The sequence below is a fragment of the Arvicola amphibius genome, chromosome 14 (assembly GCF_903992535.2).
Source record: "Arvicola amphibius chromosome 14, mArvAmp1.2, whole genome shotgun sequence".
Classification (NCBI taxonomy): domain Eukaryota; kingdom Metazoa; phylum Chordata; class Mammalia; order Rodentia; family Cricetidae; genus Arvicola; species Arvicola amphibius.
The window spans coordinates 20263689-20287344 of NC_052060.1; the positions used below are offsets into that span (position 1 = coordinate 20263689).

Sequence of the window (23656 nt, forward strand, 5' to 3'; positions counted from 1 at the left end):
GAATGAAGGAGGAATGGGAAAAACTGGCGGTTCTTGTGTTTGTGAGGAGTGGATGCAGCCAGTGAGAGGCAGTGTTAGTGCAACATTCAGCGCCAGTGTTGGTGCACATTACCTTAGACAAGGAAGTCCTGGCTCAGCCAGTGAGAGGCAGTGTTAGTGCAACATTCAGCCGCCAGTGTTGGTGCACATTACCTTAGACAAGGAAGTCCTGGCTCAGCCAGCATACTAGCTGGGACATTTCAAGTCATGAGTGCATGCATACACAGTTACCTGTGGGTGGGTTGGAGGAATTTTTTACATTTATTTATATTTGTGTATGTGTGCGTGTGCACATGTATGTGCCACAGAATGCGTGTGGAGGTCAGAGGACAACTTGTTCTCTCTCTCTTTTTTAAATTATTTATTTTATGTTTATGAGTGTCCTACCTACATGTACATCTTTATGCCACCATATGGTCACTGAGAACTGAACTCAGGACCTCTGGAAGAACTCTTAAGAGTTTACATCAGTGCTCTTAACTGCTGAGCCATCTCTCCAGGCCCTGTTCTCTCCTTAAACTGTGTGGATTCCAAGGATAAAACTCAGGTCATCAGGCTAGGTGGCAAGCACCCTGACCTGTTCAGTCATTCTGCCAGCTCCTCAAGGTTTGGGAATCTATTAGAAAATTAAATAGTATTGTTTCTCAGAAATTAAAGGCTCAGGAAGCGATACACCCATACCTGCTATTCCGAGATGCACTTTGAGAGTCTCTCCACCTTTCCTATCCTCTTCCAAAGACTCCGATTCTCCAGCGATCGGGATTGACATGGACGTGGAGGGAGGTCTGGAAACAGACAGTGTAGGTAGGGATCAGATCTTGAATCCACGTATGAGCTTGACGGTCTGAACTACTGTTAGACTCACTGTGTGGTCAGTACCTGGCCTTAGAGAGCTGTTTATGAGAGTTAGCTTTTTGAGGATAAAATAAAAACCATTAAATGATCCACAAGCGTCCTTTAGAACCCTAAAACCCAAATAATAAATGTGGGAGAGATTTTTACATAAAGCTCTTATTTTTATCTATGTACATGTGTGTGCATGCACACATATGCAGGTGCCTGCAGGGACTGAGAGAGGGTGCTGAATCCCATGGAGCTAGAGTTCGAGTGTGAACCGCCTGATGTGGGTGCTGGGAACTGAACTGTGGTTCTCTGCCAGTGCTCTTAACTACTGAGCCATCTCTCCCGCCTGTGGGAAAACGCTTTTACACAATAAAATACTGGGAACAGAAAAAGCCCTGCCTCGTGGAGTTCTGGAGAGTGAGAATCCCATACGGTGTCACGGTTCTGTAGTTTCAGCACTCAGGAGGTCAAGGCAGGAGGACCAGAAGTTCACGGTCATCCTCAGGCACATAGCAAGCTGGAGACCAGCCCGGGCTATGTGAGCCCCCGTCTTACAGCCAAGGCAACCCTTCAATAGTGCCTCTGGGACAAAGTTGAAGCTCCAGGTTTGACACCCAAGGCTCTTCATAGTCCGACTTAGACCAATCTCCTTGGTTACCAATAGTTGTATTTTGATTTTGTTGTGATATTACTGGGGTATATTTTTTTGAGACATGATCTTGCTCTGTAGCCCTGGCTGGCTTGTAACCCGTATGTCTGGCCTTGAACTCATGAAGATCCTCCTGTCTCAGTTTTCTGAGTGCGAGGATTTCAGGCTTGTACCACCAGGCCCAGCTGAGTTACATGTTTAAAAAAACATAAAGAATTTGGTTAAAAATCAAAGTAAAACTCCATTGAGTATTTCATAGGAAAAACATATAAAAGACTCACGCAAAGAATGGAGTCTCCAATAATGGTCATAAATCACCAGTGACTGCTTTGAGCTTTCTGCAAGCCTCAAGTCTTAAATATCAGTGGTCTTTCCTTCCACAGGTGATTGCAGTCATAACACCCCTAACGCTACCATGACTCCTGCCCTGCTGTCTCGAAGAACCGGGAGTTATTGCTGATGGCTCTAGGAGAGGGGCAACTTAGCATTCAGACAGAAGAAGCTGACCACTGGGCCGTTAGTACAGCAGACTCAGAATTTGAAATCTTAACTAGGCTGCTGCAGTTCCGCTGCCCAGGGCAACGTCGATCAGGGGCTGACCACCCAGTGACCACTGGGTGCTGGTTCTCTTCTAGTACTCCCTTTGTACAAAAATATGTAATATTCTTTGTCAGGATCTCTTGATTTAACATAACTGCACATTAAAGAAATGGGGATTATTTTAATTTTAAAGTAATGTTCGAAGTCTGTTTAAAATGACCACCTAAGAGGACGTCCTTACCTGCTGGATGTTCCACAAATATCCCGTGCACCGTAACAGTGCCCTATGTGTACTGTGCAAATGGTTTCCTCTTCCTGGAACGTCTCTGCTCACCTCCCATGCTTAGTACATTCTTAGTCATCAGTACTCAGCCAGGGCCGCCCCCTCAGTGAGGACTTTCTGACTTCCAGCCCTCAACTCTCTGCCCCTGTAACATGGAGTGCAGTGTGCAGGGCTCCCACGCAAGGCGACAGCCAGCAGAGCTCGGCTCCTCACAGACGCTGCTCTGTCTCAGTCTCCTCATTCGTAAGGTAAGAGTTTGGACCACACCGAATGTCTCATAAGCTCCCTTTTCAGATGTGGGTTTTGTTGTGTCTTATATCTGAGCTCTGAACTGTTCCTCTTGTTTCTCAGGAGAGAAACATTCACTAATGGAAGGGCCACCCACTCCACCTCTTCTGGCCTCATCCCCATCACTGCTCTCTCAGACTGGCTCTTTTCTACCTTGCATCACAATAAGAGCATTTATTGTTCACCTGAAGCCTCTGGAGCCTTTGATCTTATTCAGAGGGAGAGTAGAGCCCTTATTCTAATGGCCCACAAGGTGACCAGCTGACCTCACCTCCTATTACCAAGCTCTCCGCTCCCTCTGCTCCTGAGACCTGGGTCTCCAGGCAGTTACTCGAGCATGCTGGGAACCGTGCCCTCTCAAGGTTTTGTTCCGTCTTCCCTCCATCTTGAGTACTCTTTCCTCAAATTCTCCACGTGGCTTGCTTCCCCTCCTTCAGGTCTTTACTCGAATGTCCTCTTAAGCAGGGAGCCCTCCCCTGATACTCATATACAACAGCTCTTATGGTGCCCTGCCCCCCCTCCCCCCGTGACTCCTCATCAGAGCATCTGCTCCCAGACTCCTTTGCTGTTTATCACGACTTGGCTGTTTCTTAGACTCTGAGCTCTAAGGTGGCAGAACACAGTGTCTTTTGCTCACTGCTCTGTCTGAGGTTAGGATGCGCTCCCACACACTGCGAGGCACCTACTGAGTATCTTGCTGAGGAAAACAGCAAGAGGATTCAAACCTCAGCTTGTATAATTTCACCTTCGACCCGAAAACCCAGAGGGTGGCAAAGATCCATAACTTGCATCATTTTGGGAGTGGTGAGCTTCCCTGGTAACGGGAAACAGTCGCTTCTGTGCCAGCCAGGCCAGTCTAGCATGAAAGGAGCTGTCTGCCTACAAACCTGCTTCATTTGCATCACAGCTCCAGATAAACAATCCATTTCCTGGTTATCAACTTACGTTTTAAAACATGGGTCACCAGACATCAGCTGCATACTGATCCAAACCTAAACAAAAGAGTAACAAATGCCACAATTATAAAAGAGTTCGTGAGAAACCAGCTTTTGCTAATCTGTATTTCCCTATGACACCTCCTAGTCCGTCCGTCCGTCCGTCCGTCCTGCCTGCCTGCCTGCCTGCCTGCCTGCCTGCCTCCCTCCCTCCCTCCCTTTCTTTCTCCCCCCACACCCCGAGACAGGGTTTAGGGTTTCTCTGTATCTTTGGAGACTGTCCTGGAACTAGCTCTTGTAGACCAGGCTGGCCTCAAACTCACAGCAATCCACCTGCCTCTGCCTCCAGAGTGCTGGGATTAAGGCTCACACTACCACCTGACTGACACCTAGTCTTATATTTTCTATCTAGAAAGCATTAAGAAAAATAAATGTCTAATGAGGGTGTATCCAATATTCAATTACTGTTTTATGTAGACATGGATTAAAAATCATCTTTAATGTTCAAAACCCTGTGGAAAAGATAAGAATAAAAAGCAAGCACTTCCCCAGTACTAATCCTTCTAGCTTTAGCAAGTGTCTGTGTCTGGTTTGTCTGTGTTAACTGCAGACTCCTGTGGGGTGCAAGTATTTAATAACCAGGCCCTTCAGCTCCACAGGCTGAGGCTTTATGGGATACGCGCTTGGGACTCTAAAGGGCAGAGAGCTTTTGCCCCAGCTTCGAATCAGCACTAAAGCCTTGCTGTTTCTTTCCGAGATGCTGATAGTCCCTGGTTGCTAGGTAACTTCTAAGAATCCACCACAGGACAATCTCACTTTATTTTTCCTCTGGGAGAGCCTGGCCTCGAATTCACTAGTGTCATGGGGTGGTCTTGAACTGAGGACTGAACCCAGGTTTTGTGTATGCTAGGCAGGCTTCCTACCAACCAGGCAACATTCCCAGCCCCAAATTCACATCCTTATGAGAAAATTCACAATGATAGTGACTTGCAAATATTTTGTTTTGGTTCTTTGAGAGAGTCTCAGCATTCCAGGCTAACCTCAAACTTGCTATGTAGCCAAGGATAACCTTGAACTTAACGATCTTCCTGTCTCAAGTCCCAGAGTGCCGGGATTACACACATGCAGCACCACCCTGGTGATTTGGGAACTTCCGTTCCAGATATAAACCATGTGTTTTCTATACATCATCTCATTTCATCTTCAGCACTCCCGTGAGAGAGTAACACTCTCATTTTGAGACCACAGAGATCAGGGGATATTTTCTGAATTACATAGCTGGCACAGGGCAGAACCCAGGACCACACTCACTGAGTTTACAGTCTTCACAACAAACAGGATGCACACAGACACACACAGATTACTGTACGCTTCCCAGCTATTGTTTGGCAAGCATCTTCTATGACCTTTTTTCTAATGTCATTGTTTTTCTCAAGTCTTAGAGCACTGGTGGTCTTGGGATGGAGAAATTGTGCAGTGAGGCAGAACAGAGACGCGGGACAGCGATGAGAGGTGGCGTGAGCTCTGTTCTTAAGAGACGCATATATTACAGCTGTTCTTTGTGTGCTGACAAGGACGGCTCATTAAAGGGAGACATGACTAAGAGCAGATGGTCCAAGGAGAAAACTCTCGGTTATGCCTGCGTGGATTCTAGAGGTCAAGAGGAAGGATTGACTTCTCACGGGAAGAGGGTCATGTCATCCCTGTGACCATAGGCAAGACAGTACCATGCACTGTAGGGAGACTGGAGAGACAAGCATAGGGATAAGCTCTATGCTGGGATGATGAGGGGATGTGAGTCTCATGAACTCTGTCTTTTCAATAAAGGAGAAGCTTAGCTGGGGTAAAACATGGGGTGTGAAACTACATTGAGAAAAAAGGCAGGAAGGTGAATATCGAAACTGGGACGGGGGCAGAGGGTGGCTGCCAGCTGGAGGTGAGCCTGATTCTAGTAGTGCCCACTCGTCTGTGTGTCCTCCAGTAATGCTCCGCTCAGGACACAGACTCAGGGAGGGCACAGAGTCAAACCAAGTAGCGCTGGAGATCTTCAGGGACAGCCACAGGCAAAGGAACCCGGAGTAGTACTCATGACCTGTGCACTCTAAGCTAGTAAGGGGGAAGTGGAAGCAAGTGAGGCCTGGCAGCTCATGAGAAAGGAAGGGTTCGGGGTGAAGACAGCTGTGTGTGATGACCAAGAGGACTGGGAACACGGGAGATGGTGGTGGGAGAGGATCAACTACCTAAAATTAAAAAGCTGTCTCAGGGGGAGATGGCTTGTCACAAACAAGAGGACACACATACATGTGCACACACACACACACACACACACACACACGTATGCACACACGCATGCCAAAGCAGTGTTATTCAGAGATCGGTTATTTGCTTATTAAAGTAAGAAATACATAATGAACAGTATAGCCGGTGGGTTTTGAAAATGGGGAGGAGCGGGCATCATAATGTGAAAAGGCCACCAGACAACAGACACGCATGTTGGCCTCAGCTCCGTCACTATTTCTCTTACAGAAGGCACCTGACCTTCTGAGGCTCACCTTCTCCATTGCAGGGATGAAAACTGTTCCCCATCTGTGGTGGTTTGAATAGGAATGGCCCCTATAGCCTCATGTGTTTGAATGCTTGGCCCATAGGGAGTGGCTCTATTACGTGTGGCCTTGTTGGACTAGGGAGTGTGTCACTGCGAAGGCGGGATTTGAGGCCTTATCAGCTCAAGTCTGGCCAGTGTGACAGTCTCCTTTTGCTGCCTGCGGATCAAGATGTAGAACTCTCGGCAACTTCTCCAGCACCATGTCTGCCTGCATGGTGCCATGTCCCACCAAGATGACAATGGACTAAATCTTCGAAACTGTAAGCCAGCCTCAATTACATGTTTTCTTTTCTAAGAGTTGCTGTGGTCACAGTGTCTCGTCACGGCAATGGAAACCCTGACACCATCTAGCTAGACCTGCCAGTGCGCAAGTGCCCTGCAATATTTTCAGAAGTATATAACAACAAAATCAAGCAGACTTGAAGTTCATAGGATGGTGCTCTTTTAATGTTCCCTTTTCCTACCTTGGTTTGTTTGCTTTGGCTTTTTGAGACAGGGTTTCTGTGTGTAGCCCTGGCTGTCCTGGAACTCATTCAGTAGACCAGGCTGGCTTCAAACTCACAGAGATCTGCCTGCCTCTACCTCCTGAGCACTGGGATTAAAGGTAAGTGCCATCACCACCTGATTCCTACCTTGGTTTTTGAGATAGGGCCTTATGTACCTAAGGCTGGCCTTGACCCCCTGATCATCACTGCCTCTGTCCCCAAGGTGCTGCGATGATCGGTGTGCACCACCACACCTGACATTTCCTCATCTCCTTTACCATTTCCCTCTCCACGTCAACTGCCCACCCTACCTTTCTTAACGCTGCTGATGTGTGCAAGGGGTGTCTGCCTGTGAGAACCAGTTCATGAACTTCTGTATATCCAGAGCTGAAGACAAAGTTTACACTGTAGGTATAAGGTTATTCTTCACTTTACTAACTTTGGAATAAAAACCACTTGGTTTTTAAATTTCGATCTTTCTTCTTATTAGGTAGCTTTCAAGTTAAATAATATGTAGCAAAGATTCTCCTAGGAACAAGATATTTTCTGACTATTTTTCCCAATGGATCTCATTTAATGTTTTCATCAGCTTCATGAAGTATATATTCCCTGTGATTCCCTGAACGCATGGCTCCTGATGAGATTTGGAGACATAAGACAGGTGTCCATGAACGGTTCTGCCTGCCACTTCACTTCTTACAAGAGCACCCAGTGACCTCTACAAACACATAACAGCTTCTTAGGAAGTTCTCTTGAGGTGTGTGTGTGTGTGTGTGTGTGTATGCATGCACGTGCACATGCACATATGGGCAAACGTGTGTGCCAGTGCACACACCTGTGCAGACACAAAACCCAGGGGAGGGCATCTGAAGTCCTCTTCTCAGTTTCAGCCTTATTTCTTTGTGGCAGGGTCTCTCCCCTGAGCCTGGAGCTTGCATTTTCAGCTGGGGTGGGATCTGAACTCAGCTCCTCATGGTTACGCAGCAGGTACTCCTAACCTCTAGGCCAGCTTTCTAGCCTGGATGGCTATCTATATTTTAAGCCATGTATCCAGGCATCATGTTCCCTCTTCCCAACAAGCATTCTGTTGTGGTGGTGGTGGTGTATTCATCCACAGCCCCAGTGAGAAACACACTGGACCCTAACGAGGTGGAGGCTCACGACCTCAGTATGGAATCCCACGGTATCCATGACAACGGACACCTGTGCTTAGCTACAGGCAGAACACCTTTTGTCGCCATGTAAACCTTGAAGAGTGCTTACTTTGAGAATGGAATTGTCCTGTCTTGTATTTTTGGTATCATAGCCTTCCAGTAAACAGCGGCGGGTGGTATTTCCTGATCCGGCAAACTCTGCCAGGTTTAGATCTGCAAAGCCCAGCTATGAAAAGAAAGAGAATCATATTAATAGACTATCTATCTAGAAGGCTCTACCATATCTCCTTAAAATAGACACCCAACCCGTGAGTTTTCTCAAACCGTTCAGTTCTTTCTTCCCACTACCTGCTTTATCACTTGCTTTACCAGGCTCCTTAATTTAGCTGCTTTTTAATAAAAATCTACTGCCTGTTCTATTCATCTTTTATCATGGATTTGCTGTGCTGTGCTGAATATGTTTCTTTACACACTAGAATCACACACGCTTGTACGGCTGTGACAGCACAGCTAAGGCACATCAAAAAGCAACATCCCTCCCAGTAACACCTACACTCTCGCCACACTGCGGGGATAATGAGCAGCTGCGTTTATGCGCAGCCGCGTACAGACGCTCAGATTCCTCGATTCTCAACCCGGCCCTATGCTGAGTTAGCCCTTGGGGCCTGCCGATCATTATGGGTTAAATTCTCATTCTCCACGCACCCACGAAAGAACTCCAGTAAGCCTCCTCGCTTCTTTAGTTCTTCCTGCTAGGCATCCTCCACTTTATCCTGACTCTCTTTCTCGAAACTGCTGCTTCCCTTGCAGCTTCTGTCCCGCACCCACCCTCTCTGTGCTACCCAGTTCAGTTTAAACGTCTTCGTCTTCCACATTACTACCCATTCCTGCCGTTATCGGAGTTTGCTCTAGTCTCTCCTCTGATGTTGCTCAGCCCATTTTCACCGTTCCAGTGTGATCACTGTTATTTTAGCAGCCTACTCCTACGTTACTAAGTGTATACAATTTTCATGAACAAGAAACGAATTAAGCACGTCTCTACGAACACGCAATAAACTGCATAAAATGTTTCAAACACTGCTGAGGTTGTTTCAGGTTTTTTTTTATGTGTATAATGTATGTGGTACGTATGTGCACACATAGGTATGCACGCCCAACAGCGAGTGTGCAGCGGTCAGACAACAACCTCAGGCTTTGGTATTTACCTTCTGCCTCATTTGAGGCAAGGTCTCTTTGTTGTTTGCCACTGTGCTGTACACGCTAGACTACCTGGCCTGCAGGGATTCTCCGGTCTTCTCTTCCCATCTCACTGTAGCACAGACATTCTAGGGGATCTAAAGTCGGGTTTTTACACCCTATAGCCATCTCCTTAGACCCACTTTCAGAGACATGCAAGAGGGTGGTTTTAATTACATATTGGAACATTATTTCAGTAGGATTTTTTAAATTAATTTTTTATTTTTGTTTTACACCCCAATCAAAGTTTCCCCTCCCTCATATCTTCCTAGGGTTCCCCTCATATTTCCCGCCCCCCATCTACTCCTCCTCCATTTTTCTTCAGAAAAGGGCAGGCCCCCCATGGATATCAACCAAACATGGTCAACCAAGTTGCAATGAGACTAGGCATCTCCTCTCCTATTGAGGCTGGAGGAGGCAACCCGGTAGGAGGAAAGGGTCCCCAAAACAGACAACAGAGTCAGAGAGAGCCCCTGCTCCTACTAGTTCAGTAGTTTTTAAACTGCTATGAAAAGAACAAAGAAAATAGCTCAGAGAATCATGTAAGCCCAACGCAGGAAATCAGGCACACAGCAAGACACAGGAAACAGCTGCTTAATTTCCACACGGTTACTCTGGTCTTACTGCCTTCTAGGGGAGCAACATAGGCGGAAAAGCCAGGACCATGCAGAGGAACATTTGAGTGACCGTGTGAAGACATGTGACCTATTTGACCACCCGTTATCAACACAAGCTATTTCACACACTCTCCCTCTAAAGCTCCAGCAGGTTGCTCATTCCGTCTCCCTGCTGAGGGCCTTGTCTATTTCACCCAGGCGGTCAAGGGAACTAACTCCCATGAGCTCTTACTGCCAGCAGCAGCCACTCGCCCACCTGCGCCTGCGCCTGCGCCTGGGCCTGTACCCCCTTCTGGCTCACATGCTGCACTTGCGCCTGTACCGCCTTCCCGCTTGCATCTGCGCCTGCGCCTGTACTGCCTTCCCCGCTCGCGTGCTGCAGAGGATGTGGCTGTGTTCCTGCGGCTCCTGCCTCTCCCGTTTATGCTGCAGTTTCCCTGTGGTTTGGCAATCTGATTTACCCCCTCTCACTAGACCATTCCCACCAGCACACAAGCATGCTGGATTTTCTCCTGTTCTAAGGAACCAACCAAACCCGTCCCACATTTCTCCAGAGCACTGAATATCTGTTCATCCTCCACCGAAACAAAAATAAAGAAAAAAATATCCCACGAAACAATACTTCTGTAAAAAGGTCATCTATACTGTCTCTGACCATCTGGTCAAATGAACTTCCTCCTTCCCAGTTCATCCCTTAACTCTGCTGGTCAGAACGTGCCAAGGTCAACTCAAGGCCTTTAATGCTCTTGAACTCACTCTCTTAGATAATCTAGTAGTTTTCAGTTCTATTCATATCAAGGTTCCAATGCTAATAAAGGAGTCTTAAATAAAGGCTAGCTTCCCATTGAACTTACCATATACTCTTGTGATATTGGTTTATACCATCACTAAGGATCTTTGTTATGGATTGCATGATTCTGTTTCTCTGGAATTTGTATGTTGAAAGTCTAACATCCAACAGGATGGTATGGAGTGGTGGGGGCTTTGGGAGGTAATCAGGCCTTGAGACTGAGGCCCTCAGGAACCCATCCCTCCCCTTTTGGTGCTGGGGACCAAAGCCAGGGCCTTGCACATGTCTCAGTGGGTGCTCTACTGCTGAGCTGTGCACTAAGATCTGGAGGAATGCACTTTAAACAGGAAAGAACTTGCAGCCTCGTTCTGCAATCTGCCACATGGTGACACACTGAGAAGCATGTCATCTGCGAACCAGGAAGCAGGCTCTCCACAGACACGGGAGCTGCTGCTATCACGACCCCAGACTTCTCAGCATCTAGAATGGAGAACTAAATGTGTTTTGTTTATGCCATCTGGTCTGTTGTACTTTGGTATATCAGCAAACAACCAATAAGACAATCCCTGTTAGGAAAGTGACATGCCAATGCTCCTTTTATATGCCAGACTCTTCCATGGAAGAGGAAACATAGTCTGTCTTCAAAGAATTCACATTACAGACTGCACAGTGTGGTCCCAGAGAGTTCATATTCCTCAAGACTTTCTTCGGCTTCACCAAGAAAACTGTCACATGAATATCTAGATGTGTATGTGTTTCATATTTGTGTCTCATAAATGTACCATATGTATATATCACATTTGTGGTAGACATTAACTTATTCAGAAAATAATTGTTAAAATTTGTATTCCAGGTAACATTATTAATTAGAAATAGAGAATCGAGAATGTTCTCCCTTTTTTTGGTGCCGGGGATGACAGAACCCAGGGCCTATTTCATGCTCTGCCCTGAGCTATCCTTGGGTCCTTTATTCTTATTTTCATAGTTTAATACAGGAAAACAGAGAGCAAGTTCCTACAGTACTGCTGCTAAGTGCGGTGGTAAAGGAAGACACAATTACTAGAAAGGAGAAGAAAAGTTCTCAGCAGGAAGGCGTGACTTAGCTGAATCTTTAACGATACATGACTTGAAAGGATAAGGGGAGGGAGGGAGACACGCATGGTGTGTCAAGTCACAAGGCGAAGAAGCTAAAATAGCGTGAGATACTCTGGGAAGTGTACGATGGCAATAGACCTCCTAAGAATGAGGGGTGGGAGAGAGAGGAGAGAACGGAGAACACAGACGGCAGGCAGAAGAGATGAGGCAGCAGAAACGGTCTGCAAACAACAACGGATCTCCCTAGCTTATAAAACTTCCAATTTCCTTTACAGTCAGTGAATAAGCACTGAAGGACTAAAAGTGGGGAGCGATACAATCACGTTTTAATTTTAGAAAGATCACTCTGGCAGGACTAAGGAAGCTGGAGTTAGACAGCAGGGGAACAGACTGAGCGGGAGGCCAAACGGGCTGTCAATAGAAAGTAATGGCAGGCGTAACCTAGGGCAGCAGTCGCAAAAGGTGGGAGAACACGGTTTTCAGAGCTCTTAGAAGGAAAGACATGTGTGAACAGCTACCAGCAACAGTAGACCTTGCTGTTCGCCTGCCCAACACTCAGTGCCCTGATAGTCCTCACCAAACTCCACTTTCTCCAGAGATTCAGTCTCCATCCTTATCCATGAGCACACGGAGGGACCCATCACACTGCTAAAGTGTGTGCAGTGTAATTTAACAAGCAGTCCATCCCTATGGTCACAGATGGTTAGGGTGGGCATATGGTTCCATTATACTCAGTAAAATATATAGGGGAGCCCTCTGAGAGCACCTAGGAAATGCTTCCTACTCAATAGAAATAACATACAAAGACCAGCTAGAGTTTCTTCTACAAATGAGTTGTGTTGACAAAAACTTGAGCAACTAGACACTTGATGTTCAGGTCATCACAGAGGGCAAGGGGATAAGGGATCCCTGGCCACATTCTTTAGTCAGTGGATTAACCAATTGCAGAGCAGAAATGTCTCAGATCTACCTGTTTTGTGTCATCAGTGAGCTATAGCTTCAAGAAAACCGGAGATTGTTCTCTATAGGGAGGCTAAGACTAAAGGGTAACAGCCCCTAATAAGTTCTCAGAATATTCTTTTTTTTTAAAAGATTCATTTATGTTTATTGTGTGTATGGGTATTCTGTCTGCATGCATGTCTGCACACCACGTGCATGTAGTGTTTGAAGAGGCCAGAAGAGGGGTGGGTGAGTCACAGTCACATCTGTGTGCTGTGTGCTGGAACAGAAGAACCTGAGTCCTTTGGAAGAACTGCCAGTGTTCCTCACCATTGAGCCATTTCTCCAGCCCCCCCCAAAGAATATTGCAATGCTTTATCGTTAAATCCAATTACTCCATCTCCAGTTTGCTTCACTTAAAATGAGTCACGCTTGAAGAAGCATTAAAAGCCTACAGCGTGCAAGAACAATGCTATGAATTACAAAAGAGTTAGAGGTCATCTCCTTACCTTTGCATAAGCCTTGCCACCTTTCAGTTCCTGCAAATATAGAAAACACTATGAGAACATTATATGATGAAGGATTTCAGACTAAATGTAAGCCAAGTGATTCTGAGTAGACATGTACATGTACATGTCACAGACGATAAAAATAGACTGACCTTAAATCCAACTATTCAAATCAAGCACAACACCTTAATAATGACCAAACTTTCCACTCGGCTTGCAGCTTTACATATTTAGTCAGTTCTTGATATGGAGTCTTTCTACACTGCACAGACTGGCCTTGAGCTCCCGGGGCTCAAGTATCTCCCCTCAGCATCCCTTGGCCTTGACTGTGGGCCACAGTTTTGAATTCAGGACAACGCACCCTGTGAAGGCTAATAGTAAAGCTCTTAGAACAAAGCCCACCACACTGTGTGCTGTTTCCTTCTGCTGTCACCGGCAAACTTCCATGTGCTAAAGTCCTTTTAAGAACATTTTTACTGAGAGAACTGTCACTCTTTTTCATGACGCTGATACTGAAGTGTTCTCTGTCACTTCTATCTTTTGCCCTGTGAGTTTAAAGTCCAGAGAGTCTACAGGGAGCTCTACTATTACTTATGAATATCTGCTGTTCTTCCCCTTTCCTGCCACTGTTTTATTCCATAGGAGTGATCAGAATTTCTTCTTTATTGGGTCACTTCACATCCCTTAATAGTGCCATTCTTAAACAAAAGGAAATGTTCTCTAGGTGTTCCTTGGTTCCTCAGCTTGATTCTTTTCATTGCTGTTCCTCTATGGTCAATGTATGAGAGAAGAATAAAAATAAAAACAAGAAACCAAACATTCCAAAGACTTAAACAGCTCTACCTGCTGCATTCTGTTGTAGTCAGCCCTCTCCAACCGGATTTCCCTCATTTTCCCTCTCTAGTAGCCCAAGATTCCCAGTGATCTGTATTTTGCTAAAGCTAAAAGCTCCCTGTCTCCATTTTAGCCTGTGCTGAGTATGTGATGGGCTCGACCACTTACCTCCTTTCTTACATCGTTTTCCTCTCTACCTCTCCCTGATGCCACATCTACCCGGTTTCCCTGCTGCCTCCCGGGCTGCTGTTCCTCCTGCCTCTCCTATCCTGTGCCCATTCCTTTATTTAGCTTCTGAAGAAAGAAGTTAGCTGTACCTTCAGAATCTATTCTTGCTTTCCATGTAATAAAATCCTGTCCTTTTAGTTGGGTATCTGGTTGCCCAAAATAATGCCCATCTCTGTGTAAAACTACTATCCTCAAACCTAAGCATTTCTACTTTGAAATATTAAAAATGGCCAACTTTCTGCCATAGCATCAGCAAGATCTTAGAAAAGATCATAATTCTCATCAGAATCCCCCAATGAATCAGGTATGGTGGTATATGCCTATACTCTTTGACTTGGGAGATAGAGGCAGGAGGATCATGAGGTCCTGTCTCAAAAACCCACCAACCAACCAGCCCTGTGCTGGGGAGATAGCTCAGCTGGAAAGAGTGCTTGTTGCACAGGTATGAGGACATACCTAGTTTAGATGCCCAGTACCCATTTAAAAAGCTAGGTGTGCCCACATGGCCACAGTTCTGGGGTGGGAGAAGAGAACAGAGGTGTCTCATCAATTTCTAAACCATCACTCATTCCTAAATTATTCTGTTTCCCCATGGATTTTTATGTGTGAAATTTATCGGTACTAAACTAATTTTATTTTGCTAAACTCTTGCTTTCTGTTCCCCGGTGTTCACCAGAAAGTAAAATGCAGGAGGTCCGGAACTCCATTCCAGTTCATTCATCTTCCCAGACCCCAGAGCAGTACCTGGCGCTAACAGATTTATTAATTGGGTGACAGCTTCCCTGTGTTCTAGGCAATGGGGTCCATTCCCAAACTCTGGTCTTTATCAGATGTGTAGACAAAATGGTGTCTATTTGTAGGTTTAATTTGTGTAAGATTGGGGATATTGTTTGTTTAAAATGCTTTCTTTCTGGGGGGACATAATATCAGTTATCAACTTCTCCTAAGTGCTGCTGATTCTTTTATACTGTGTAGAGGTGTTCTTTCTGTATTAATTAGTTTTTTGATATGATTCATAAGTAATTTCCCCTAATTTATGACTTTGCTTGTGACTTTTTTTTTTTTAAAAAAAGTCTAACATGTTTAAATAGATGAGTTCTCTGATCTTTTCTTTATGCAATACTTAGGGAAGGTTACGTAGGCTAAACTTGCCGCCTCGGGTAGTCAGGTACAGCAGAAAACTGCTGGTGATTTCCCAGCCTCTCTTCTGACGCATCAGAACCTACGGGCCACACAGCCTTTCAGTTTGGTGTGGCCACACAACTAACTTCTAACCAGAGGGATGTGTACAAAAGACACAGGCACGGTTTTTGAATCAGCTCTGTCCTTATGCCACTAGTCAAGAGAGAACAAGACTGGAGCTGCCCCCTTAGACCTAAAGATGGGACCATATGCTAAAGATGGCGGAGCGACAATTTTCATCTCGGGTTCTGAACCAACTTCTATACCATTTTATCTTTGACTTTGGGGGTCTGTTTTAGCAGTTTAACATGTATGTTGTGTGCTGGTTAACACACAACATGATATATGCTGTCAACATGATATAAGCTCAGGTCATCTGGCAAGACGGAACCTCAACTGAGAAAATACCTCCATCAGATTGCCTGTAGACAGGCTTACGGGGCATTTTCTTGATTAATGATTGATGTGTGTGTGGGAGGGCACGGCTCAGCTCACTGTGAGCGGCCACCCCTGGGCTGAGGTGTATATGGAAGTGGGCTGAGCAAGCCACGGGGAACAAGCTAGTAAGCAGTGTTTCTCCATGGTTTTTGCTTCAGTTCCTGCCTCTAGTTCCCACCCCGACTTCTCTTTTGCTGTATGCTGTAAGACTAAGTTGCTTTGGCCATGATGTTTATCACGGCAAAAGGAAGCAAGCTAAGACACGTCCTAATGAATATCCCAAAACCCTATACTATGAAAAAGGGTTTATTCGAGGTATGTCCTCGCGTATCTAGCATTTACAGTTTCTGTTTGTTTTACTAGAGTTTGAGTTTGTTTAATCTGTAGTCACGATTTATTCTAAGTCGGTTATATGCTTTATTTTTCTTCAAATCCAAAGACTAGCTCATCATCCTTTAAGCGTCATTGTTGGAGCTCCGTTCGGAAGAGTTTTAAAGAAAAGGAGAGGCAGCAGTCGAGGCAGCTAGGGGGAAAAGGTAGGATGCTTCATGCTGTCAGATAATCCTTCGTCACCAAGCATCAGGCTGGATGCAGCGACTAAGGCCTAAGGTTTCGCTGTTGGTAAGTGGCAGGTTGATACAACTGTGTGTGAGCCTTTTCTGTACCACACTTCCTCTGCAGAAGCCTCCACTCAGTTACTACTGCTCCAAACACAGCTATTTTTATAAAGTCCTAAAATGTGTAAAATCATGTCTGTACACATGTATCTATTATATTCTGAGTGTATTAAGCAATATACAAAGGTTGGGATAAAGCCACACATCTAACACACACTGCTAATTCATTTAAAATGCAGGACAACATATCTCAGAATATAGCATTTTCATCTGATCTAGGAAGATGCAGGACTGGAGTGGAAAAGAGCAAGAAAACCCACACTTCTCATTCTAAGTCTGTATCTTTGCCAGCATATACATGTACTCTGGTAACTTAAAAAAAAAAATAAGTGTAAGTGAGTAGAGCTGGGCACAATGGCATGCCTGGAGTCCCAATACTTGGGAGAGAGAGGCACGGAGGGTCATGAGTTTGAGACAAGTCCAGGCTACGTGCAAGTTTCAGGCTAGCTTGAGCTACAAAGTGAGCCCTTGTTTCAGAAAAAAAATCAGAAAAAAATGTGTAAAAATGTGAAACGCACTTGACAGGGTCATGTGACAGCCCAGATTGGCCTTAAATCTGCTATGCAGCTCAGGCTAGCCTTGAACTTGAACCTTCTGTCTCTGCCTCTCCAACTGCTACAATTATAGAATTGCTACTGTAATGCTTGGTTTGTATGAAGTTTGTATTTTAAAGACGGTAGTTAATTCATTAGTAGCAATGATTAATGGATTCTTCTTTTTTATAAAAAAAATCAGGATCATACATAGCTATCTTCTCAACCTCATATATGAAAACAAAATAGATATGAACAAGGACAGAGATTGGTGATTTATGTTTGAGTCTTCCATTACCATTTATTAACAATGTAAATTTGGGCAAGTTACTTCATTTCTTTGAGCCTTAGTTTTTCTGAACATAGAGAAAAAGGCATCCAATTCCAGGTTGGCTATTAGACATAACTGATCAAAGTCCCCAGAATAATACCGTTTAAAAGAACAGAGATTTGGTGGAATCTGGCCCCGGACTCCAGATCAGATCAGGGCCTCTCAGCGTTCGTCAGGGAAGCTGCTTCTTGCAGCAGATGGCGATTAACACAGACCGCGAACAGGTCAGTATGCAGAGAATAAGAAACTTTGGAGTGCTCATCCCTAAATGGGGTGTCTGTAGCATATTTCACCCACACAAGCTCAGGGGTCTATGCGGAAGAGGGGGCAGGAAGACTGTAAGAGCCAGAGGTGGTGGACGATTTCACAGATGCAGTACGTTCCAGTCAACAGACAGATGTATGTAAGAGCTCACATGATCATGGCAAGTACACACAAGACCTGCACATACTCAATCCTGGCAAATCCCAGCATGGGGAGCAGAGTGGGTCAAATCCAACTGCTAGTTGTCTGCTTGGGGAGATACTGGCATTTGAGAGTGGCTGGAGAGGGACAGTCAGTTTCTTTTCCTTTTTTTGGTTATTTTTTTTAAAAAAGAAAACAAATGATCTCTTTTCATTTTACATACAATTCCAATTCACACTCCTTCCCCTCCTCCCATTCCCTCTGCCTTTCCCCCATCACAGCCCCCATCCACTCCTCAGAGAGGGTAAGGCACATTGCTTTGGGGAAGGACCAAGGCCCACCCCCCCAGTGTATCTAGGCTGAGCAAGGTATCCATCCAAAGAGAATGGGTTCCCAAAAACCAGATACAAGCTGTATGGGATAAATCCGGGTGCCACGGCCAGTGGCCCCGCAGTCTGCCCCAGCCATACAACTGTCAACCACATTCAGAGGGACTAGTTTGGACCTATGCTGGTTCCTTCCCTGTCCGGCTGGAGTTGGTGAGCTCCCATTAGCTCAGGCAAATTATTTCAGTGGGTGAACCTATCATGGTCTGGACCTCTTTGCTCATATTCTCACTCCTCCCACTCTTCAACTGGACTTTGGGATCTCAGCCCAGTGCTCCAATGCGAGTCTCTGCCTCTATTTCCATCAGTTGCTGGATGAAGGTTCTATGGTGATATTTAAGATATTCATCAGTCTGACTACAGGACAAGGGCAGTTCGGGCCTCCTCTCCTCTCTTGCTTGGGGTGATGCACCACACCGCAGGGCAGGCCCCACTCCCAAGAACAGTCCGACAAAACAAACTGAACTGATTAAAAAAAATAAAGAAAAAGGAAACGCAAAGCTGGGTGGGCAGGACAGTGAAGGTGGGAAGGGTATCTGAAGGAGGTTGGGGGGAGGTGTATAAGTCAAAATACACTGTATGAAAGTTTCAAAGAATTTTACAAAGACTAGGAATTTGATAAATGACGGGATACAGACACACACACTCCCAAACTACTGCAGAGGTGTACAGTATTTCTGAGAAGAAAGCTTTTTGGCGCCTGAGTAATAGCCTCAGGTTTGCCACCATATTTGCCAGAGCGATTTCATTTCTTGCTCTAAGCGTGAAGTTACAGTTCTACCGTCAAAGCAGATCTAAATAAAGCGGGCCAGCGACTGTAGCTAACTACGGTTTCTGGAAGAGGAGGGGTAATGGGCTGTGTTCATACCTTCCGCACAGACACTCTGTAGACACAAGGGTCCAGGATGCCCGTGGAGGCGCTGGCACTCATCTTGCACATGAACGAGAACTTCTTTCTCCAGCGAACACAGTTTGCTTGCACCACCTCCCTGGATAGGGAAAAACAAAAAACGAAAAGCCAGTTGATTATCTGCTAAAAGCACTCGGTTCCACTCGAGTCTACAACACCAAGTTACACAGATGTCAGCGTCTGCAGAAAGATGGCTCCGGAGGAAAACGGCTGCTCCACAGGCACGAGGACCGGACTTTGGGCCACCGAGAAGCTGGGGAGGGCCCTGTAATCCCACCAACTTGGACACAGGGACGCCCTGGAGTAAGCTGACTGTAGTGACAAACTGGACACAATGGCCAGCTCTGGGCTCAGCTGGAGACGCTGAAAGGGACAGAGTATCTCAGGGAGCCACCTGTCATCACACTGGGCACCACACTAAAGCACACACAGGAGCAGACACAGATGACATCACACTGGGCACCACACTCAAGAACACACAGGAGCAGACGTAGATGACATCACACTGGGCACCACACTCAAGAACACACAGGGGTAGACACAGATGACATCACACTAGGCATCACACTCAAGAACACACAGGAGCAGACGTAGATGACATCACACTGGGCACCACACTCAAGAACACACAGGAGCAGACACAGATGACATCACACTGGGCACCACACTCAAGAACACACAGGGGTAGACACAGATGACATCACACTGGGCATCACACTCAAGCACACACAGGAGCAGACGTAGATGACATCACACTGGGCACCACACTCAAGAACACACAGGGGTAGACATAGATGACATCACACTGGGCACCACACTCAAGCACACACAGGGGTAGACATAGATGACATCACACTGGGCACCACACTCAAGAACACACAGGGGTAGACATAGATGACATCACACTGGGCACCACACTCAAGCACACACAGGAGTAGACATAAATGCAAAGTCAGCCTTTGCAAGCCAGGAACAGGAATAACCGGCCAGTAGAAATGCAAAGAAGCTAATTTACCTGTCAATCAGTTTAAATGACTCTTCACCGCTCACTCAATGCACGTTTATTTCCTCTGTGTCGGGTACCCTTCTAAATGTTTAATATACAAGATGAAGTGCAGAATTCCGAGCCTTGTAGGACTTCGTGCAAGAGACCGAAATGCACGCGAATACTCTAGTTTCTCACTATTTCAGCGACACGAACGACCATTTCAGACCATTTTATGACATGAAGCTCAGTCTCACACCAACTCTAAAGTGTAGCTGGCATGTCCCTCACTGTACAGACCAGGAATTGAAGCACAGGAGGGGAGTTACATCAAGGTTGTTAAGATGGTGAGTACAGGCATCACACGCAAGCCAAGCCTATTTTACTCTGAAGCCCCTTGTCCACAGCCCTAAATCTGCTGTTTTTCTAACGACTGTCCTCTTTCAAGTTTCCTGACTTTTGTACAAGCTGTTCTCTTTACTATCCTGTGTAGGTTCAAGGGACTTAACCTTAGAAAGCAAAAAATAATTATTCTAGGGGCTGGAGAGATAGCTCGGCGGTTAAGAGCACTGCCTGCTCTTCCAAAGGTCCTGAGTTCAATTCCCAGCAACCACATGGTGGCTCACAACCATCTGTAATGGGGTCTGGTGCTCTCTTCTGGCCTGCAGGCATACACACAGACAGAATATTGTATACATATAAATAAATATTTTAAAAAATGATTATTCTGCTTCTTGAAGGAGAGAGACAATGGGGGGTCATAAATAGTGAAAAATGGATAAAGCAAAAGAATGTTCTCTAGATCTACACATCAGTCCCCTTAATATAGAAAGCATTTTTTTTTTGAGACAGAGTCTCATTATATGGTCCTGCTGGAACTCACTAAGTAGATAAGCTGGCCTTGAATTCAAAGAGATCAACTTGCCTTCACCGCCTAAGCACCATCACACCTGACCTCAATATTTATAACTAATCCTTTGAGAATTTCATACATGCATATAAATGTGTCTTAATCATATTCACTGCTACTCCTCCTAATTCCTCCCACATCCACCACATCCATTCCACCTCCCAACTTCATGTCTTTTTTTTTTTTTTAATAACCAGCTGAATCCACGTTGCGCAGCTCATGTGCTCACAGGTGTAGGGTCATCCTGAGCACCTACTGACCTACCAGGAGCCACACCCCTAAAGAAACCTACCACCCATATCCCAGAAGGGTCTCCCCTGGCTCCTCAGGGTTGAGGGACCTCGAGTCCTTCCCCACTTCATGCTGGAATGTTGACGGGCTTGATCGTGTGCAGGCAACCACAGGGGATGGGAGCTCAAGACTGCAACAGCCTGTCCTTCCTGACCTCCGGCTTACAATCTCATAGTCCTTCCATCCCCTCTTCTGTGATGGTCCCCGAGAGCACAGGTGCGCTGTGGGTGATTTTCTTAAGGAAGGACACAGGACAATGACTTCTCTGGAGCAAGAGAGACCGATGGGTGAGATAAAAATGAGATAAAGGTTGGAGGGAGGGAGAAATGGGGTGAATGCTATAGCACGTCAACTCGGAGCTGCCTCTGGGAAGGAAAGAATGTGCACTGAGATCACTGGGTTTATAGATAGACAACTTTTAAAACGCCCAGAAAGATCATGGAAATAATAAAAACTCAAATTAAAAAAATGAAAGAATTTTGTAATCATTGTTTTCCTCCCAGCATCACTGGGCACCAAGATTTGAAGGCATCAGCCACGTGCCTGGAACTTCCAGAAAAGGCGTGCAGATATACTGATGGTCCAGAACCTTCAGGAATGGGCCTCAAGGTCTGAGACTGTTCCTGTTGCCAACGCCACTGGGGTAAGATCAGCTAACAAGAACAAGAACAATATTTTTTGGTTGGGTATTTTTTTGGGGGGGGGAGTTCGAGACAGGGTTTCTCTGTGTAGCTCTACCTGTCTTAGAACTTGCTCTGTAGACCAAACTGGCCTCAAACTTGGAGATCTGCCTACCTCTGCCTCCAGAGTGCTGGCATTAAAGGTGTGTGCCACCACTACCCAAAGAACAATGTTTTTTAAAGACATACTAGTTTATTGTCCTTAGAAAATATAAACTTTTCATTAAAGATAGTTTTACTTTCTCCCCCAAACTTACCAAGTTTTTTTTTCCCTCTAAGGCATCATCTCATAGGAAGACAAAAACAGCATCCAGGGACAGACAACTGGTAACTAATTTAGCAACCAAAGAAATCTGAACCTGGTGCTGTTAATGAAGAAAGCCAAGAGTGGAATTTTAAATTGGTTCTGAGATAAAGCAGAGAAAGGACCAAAGGCGGAAGGACTGATTGAAAGTTGTCTTAGACACAGTCAGACCCGACTCCTGCAGGAAGCTCAGCTCTATTTTCCTGACAGGGAGCAGATGATGCTCTGGCCTGCTTGACCCCAGGGTAGGTCTCAGTGGCAGGCCAATATATTGACAGGAGGAGCGGAAGATGAACTGGCGTTGACGCTTCTTTTCTAGCTGACTCTGCCAATGGTGGAAACAGGCATGAATTCATAAAAAAAAAACCCAAAACTCTAATGAGATGGCCATTCCCCCAAAATGATCAAAGTCATCTCAACCTGTATCAAAACCCAAGATGCCAAGCACGTTCCATCTGCACAGGGCTTCCACCAGCTCAGAGCTGCAGTTACATCTCAGCTGACACCGCAGGAGACGCTCTTACCAGGAAGAACAGAGAGAGCACAACCCCAACCAAACGAAGCCAGTGCTGGAAGAAGAGAAGTTTTCAAGTGGAAAACTTGTAGGCTGGATAATGGCTCAGCTCCCACAGCAGTCCTTTGACATCCACTCTCACACGCAGGCGCGCGCGCGCGCACACACACACACACATACACACACACACACACACACACACACACACGAATACAGGTAAAAATAAAAAGAAACCACATCTACTACACAGGACAGACACGGTATTTAAAACAACCACAAGACCACAAGCCTCTAAAATAAAACTCCTGGGTGTGGCCTTCCATTTGTCTGGATTCTACCTTTCTCAGAGCCCAGAGGCCAGCCTTCATGGAGGCCAGCCTTCATGGAGGCCGGCCTTCATGGACTGCACAACCAGGCTTCCTGCCGTCTGTCTACCTCTTAGAGGGCTGAGGGAGGAGCTGGGAGAAAAGATGATATAGTCACCCTCCCGGTTGTCTCCTTGTCAGGTAGATCAGAAATGGGTAGTTGTTGGGGACCACAGTTTTCCAAAGTGCTTGGCACTTAGACCTGAAACTACATACATGTAAACCTTTGTCAAAATATAAACTGGAAAATTAAAAATATTACTAAGTACTGAAGAACATCAAAATGGAACAGAGTTACATATGAGAGAGTCAGAAGGGTGACCCACGCCTGTAATCTCAATACTGAGGGGACTGAGGAGGAGGAACACAGTGTGATACCAATCTGGGCTACACTACAAGACCATCTTTAAAAATACGTATTTAACACTGAAAGCCATTATTTTCTAATTGTTTTAAATACTCGGTGAATGCTCTTTATTGTCTAATACGTGAAAATCAAATAATCTCATTTTGGTCAACTTTCTGTCACTGTAATCAATTCCTGGGTCACATCAACGTACAAAGCGCAGAGGTTTCCCTTGGTTCATTGCTTTGGGGTCTCAGTCCAGGACTGATGGCTCTGTTGCAGTGGGTGGGCCCCTGGCAGCCTCGTGGGTGAGAGCAGAACACGTGGTTG

At 45.7% G+C, this 23656-nt stretch overlaps 1 protein-coding gene across 1 annotated transcript in view; it reads right to left on the minus strand.

Annotated features, from left to right (window-relative positions):
* Fam102b (family with sequence similarity 102 member B) overlaps positions 1 to 23656 on the minus strand; it is a 57849-nt gene that overhangs the window by 14677 nt on the left and 19516 nt on the right. The window contains exons 2-6 of the mRNA XM_038311227.2: positions 18890 to 19010; positions 13008 to 13037; positions 7931 to 8047; positions 3588 to 3634; positions 721 to 824 (exon numbers count right to left, since the gene is read on the minus strand). Coding sequence (XP_038167155.1) covers positions 721 to 824; positions 3588 to 3634; positions 7931 to 8047; positions 13008 to 13037; positions 18890 to 19010 — 419 coding nt within the window. The remainder of the gene's footprint in view (positions 1 to 720; positions 825 to 3587; positions 3635 to 7930; positions 8048 to 13007; positions 13038 to 18889; positions 19011 to 23656) is intronic.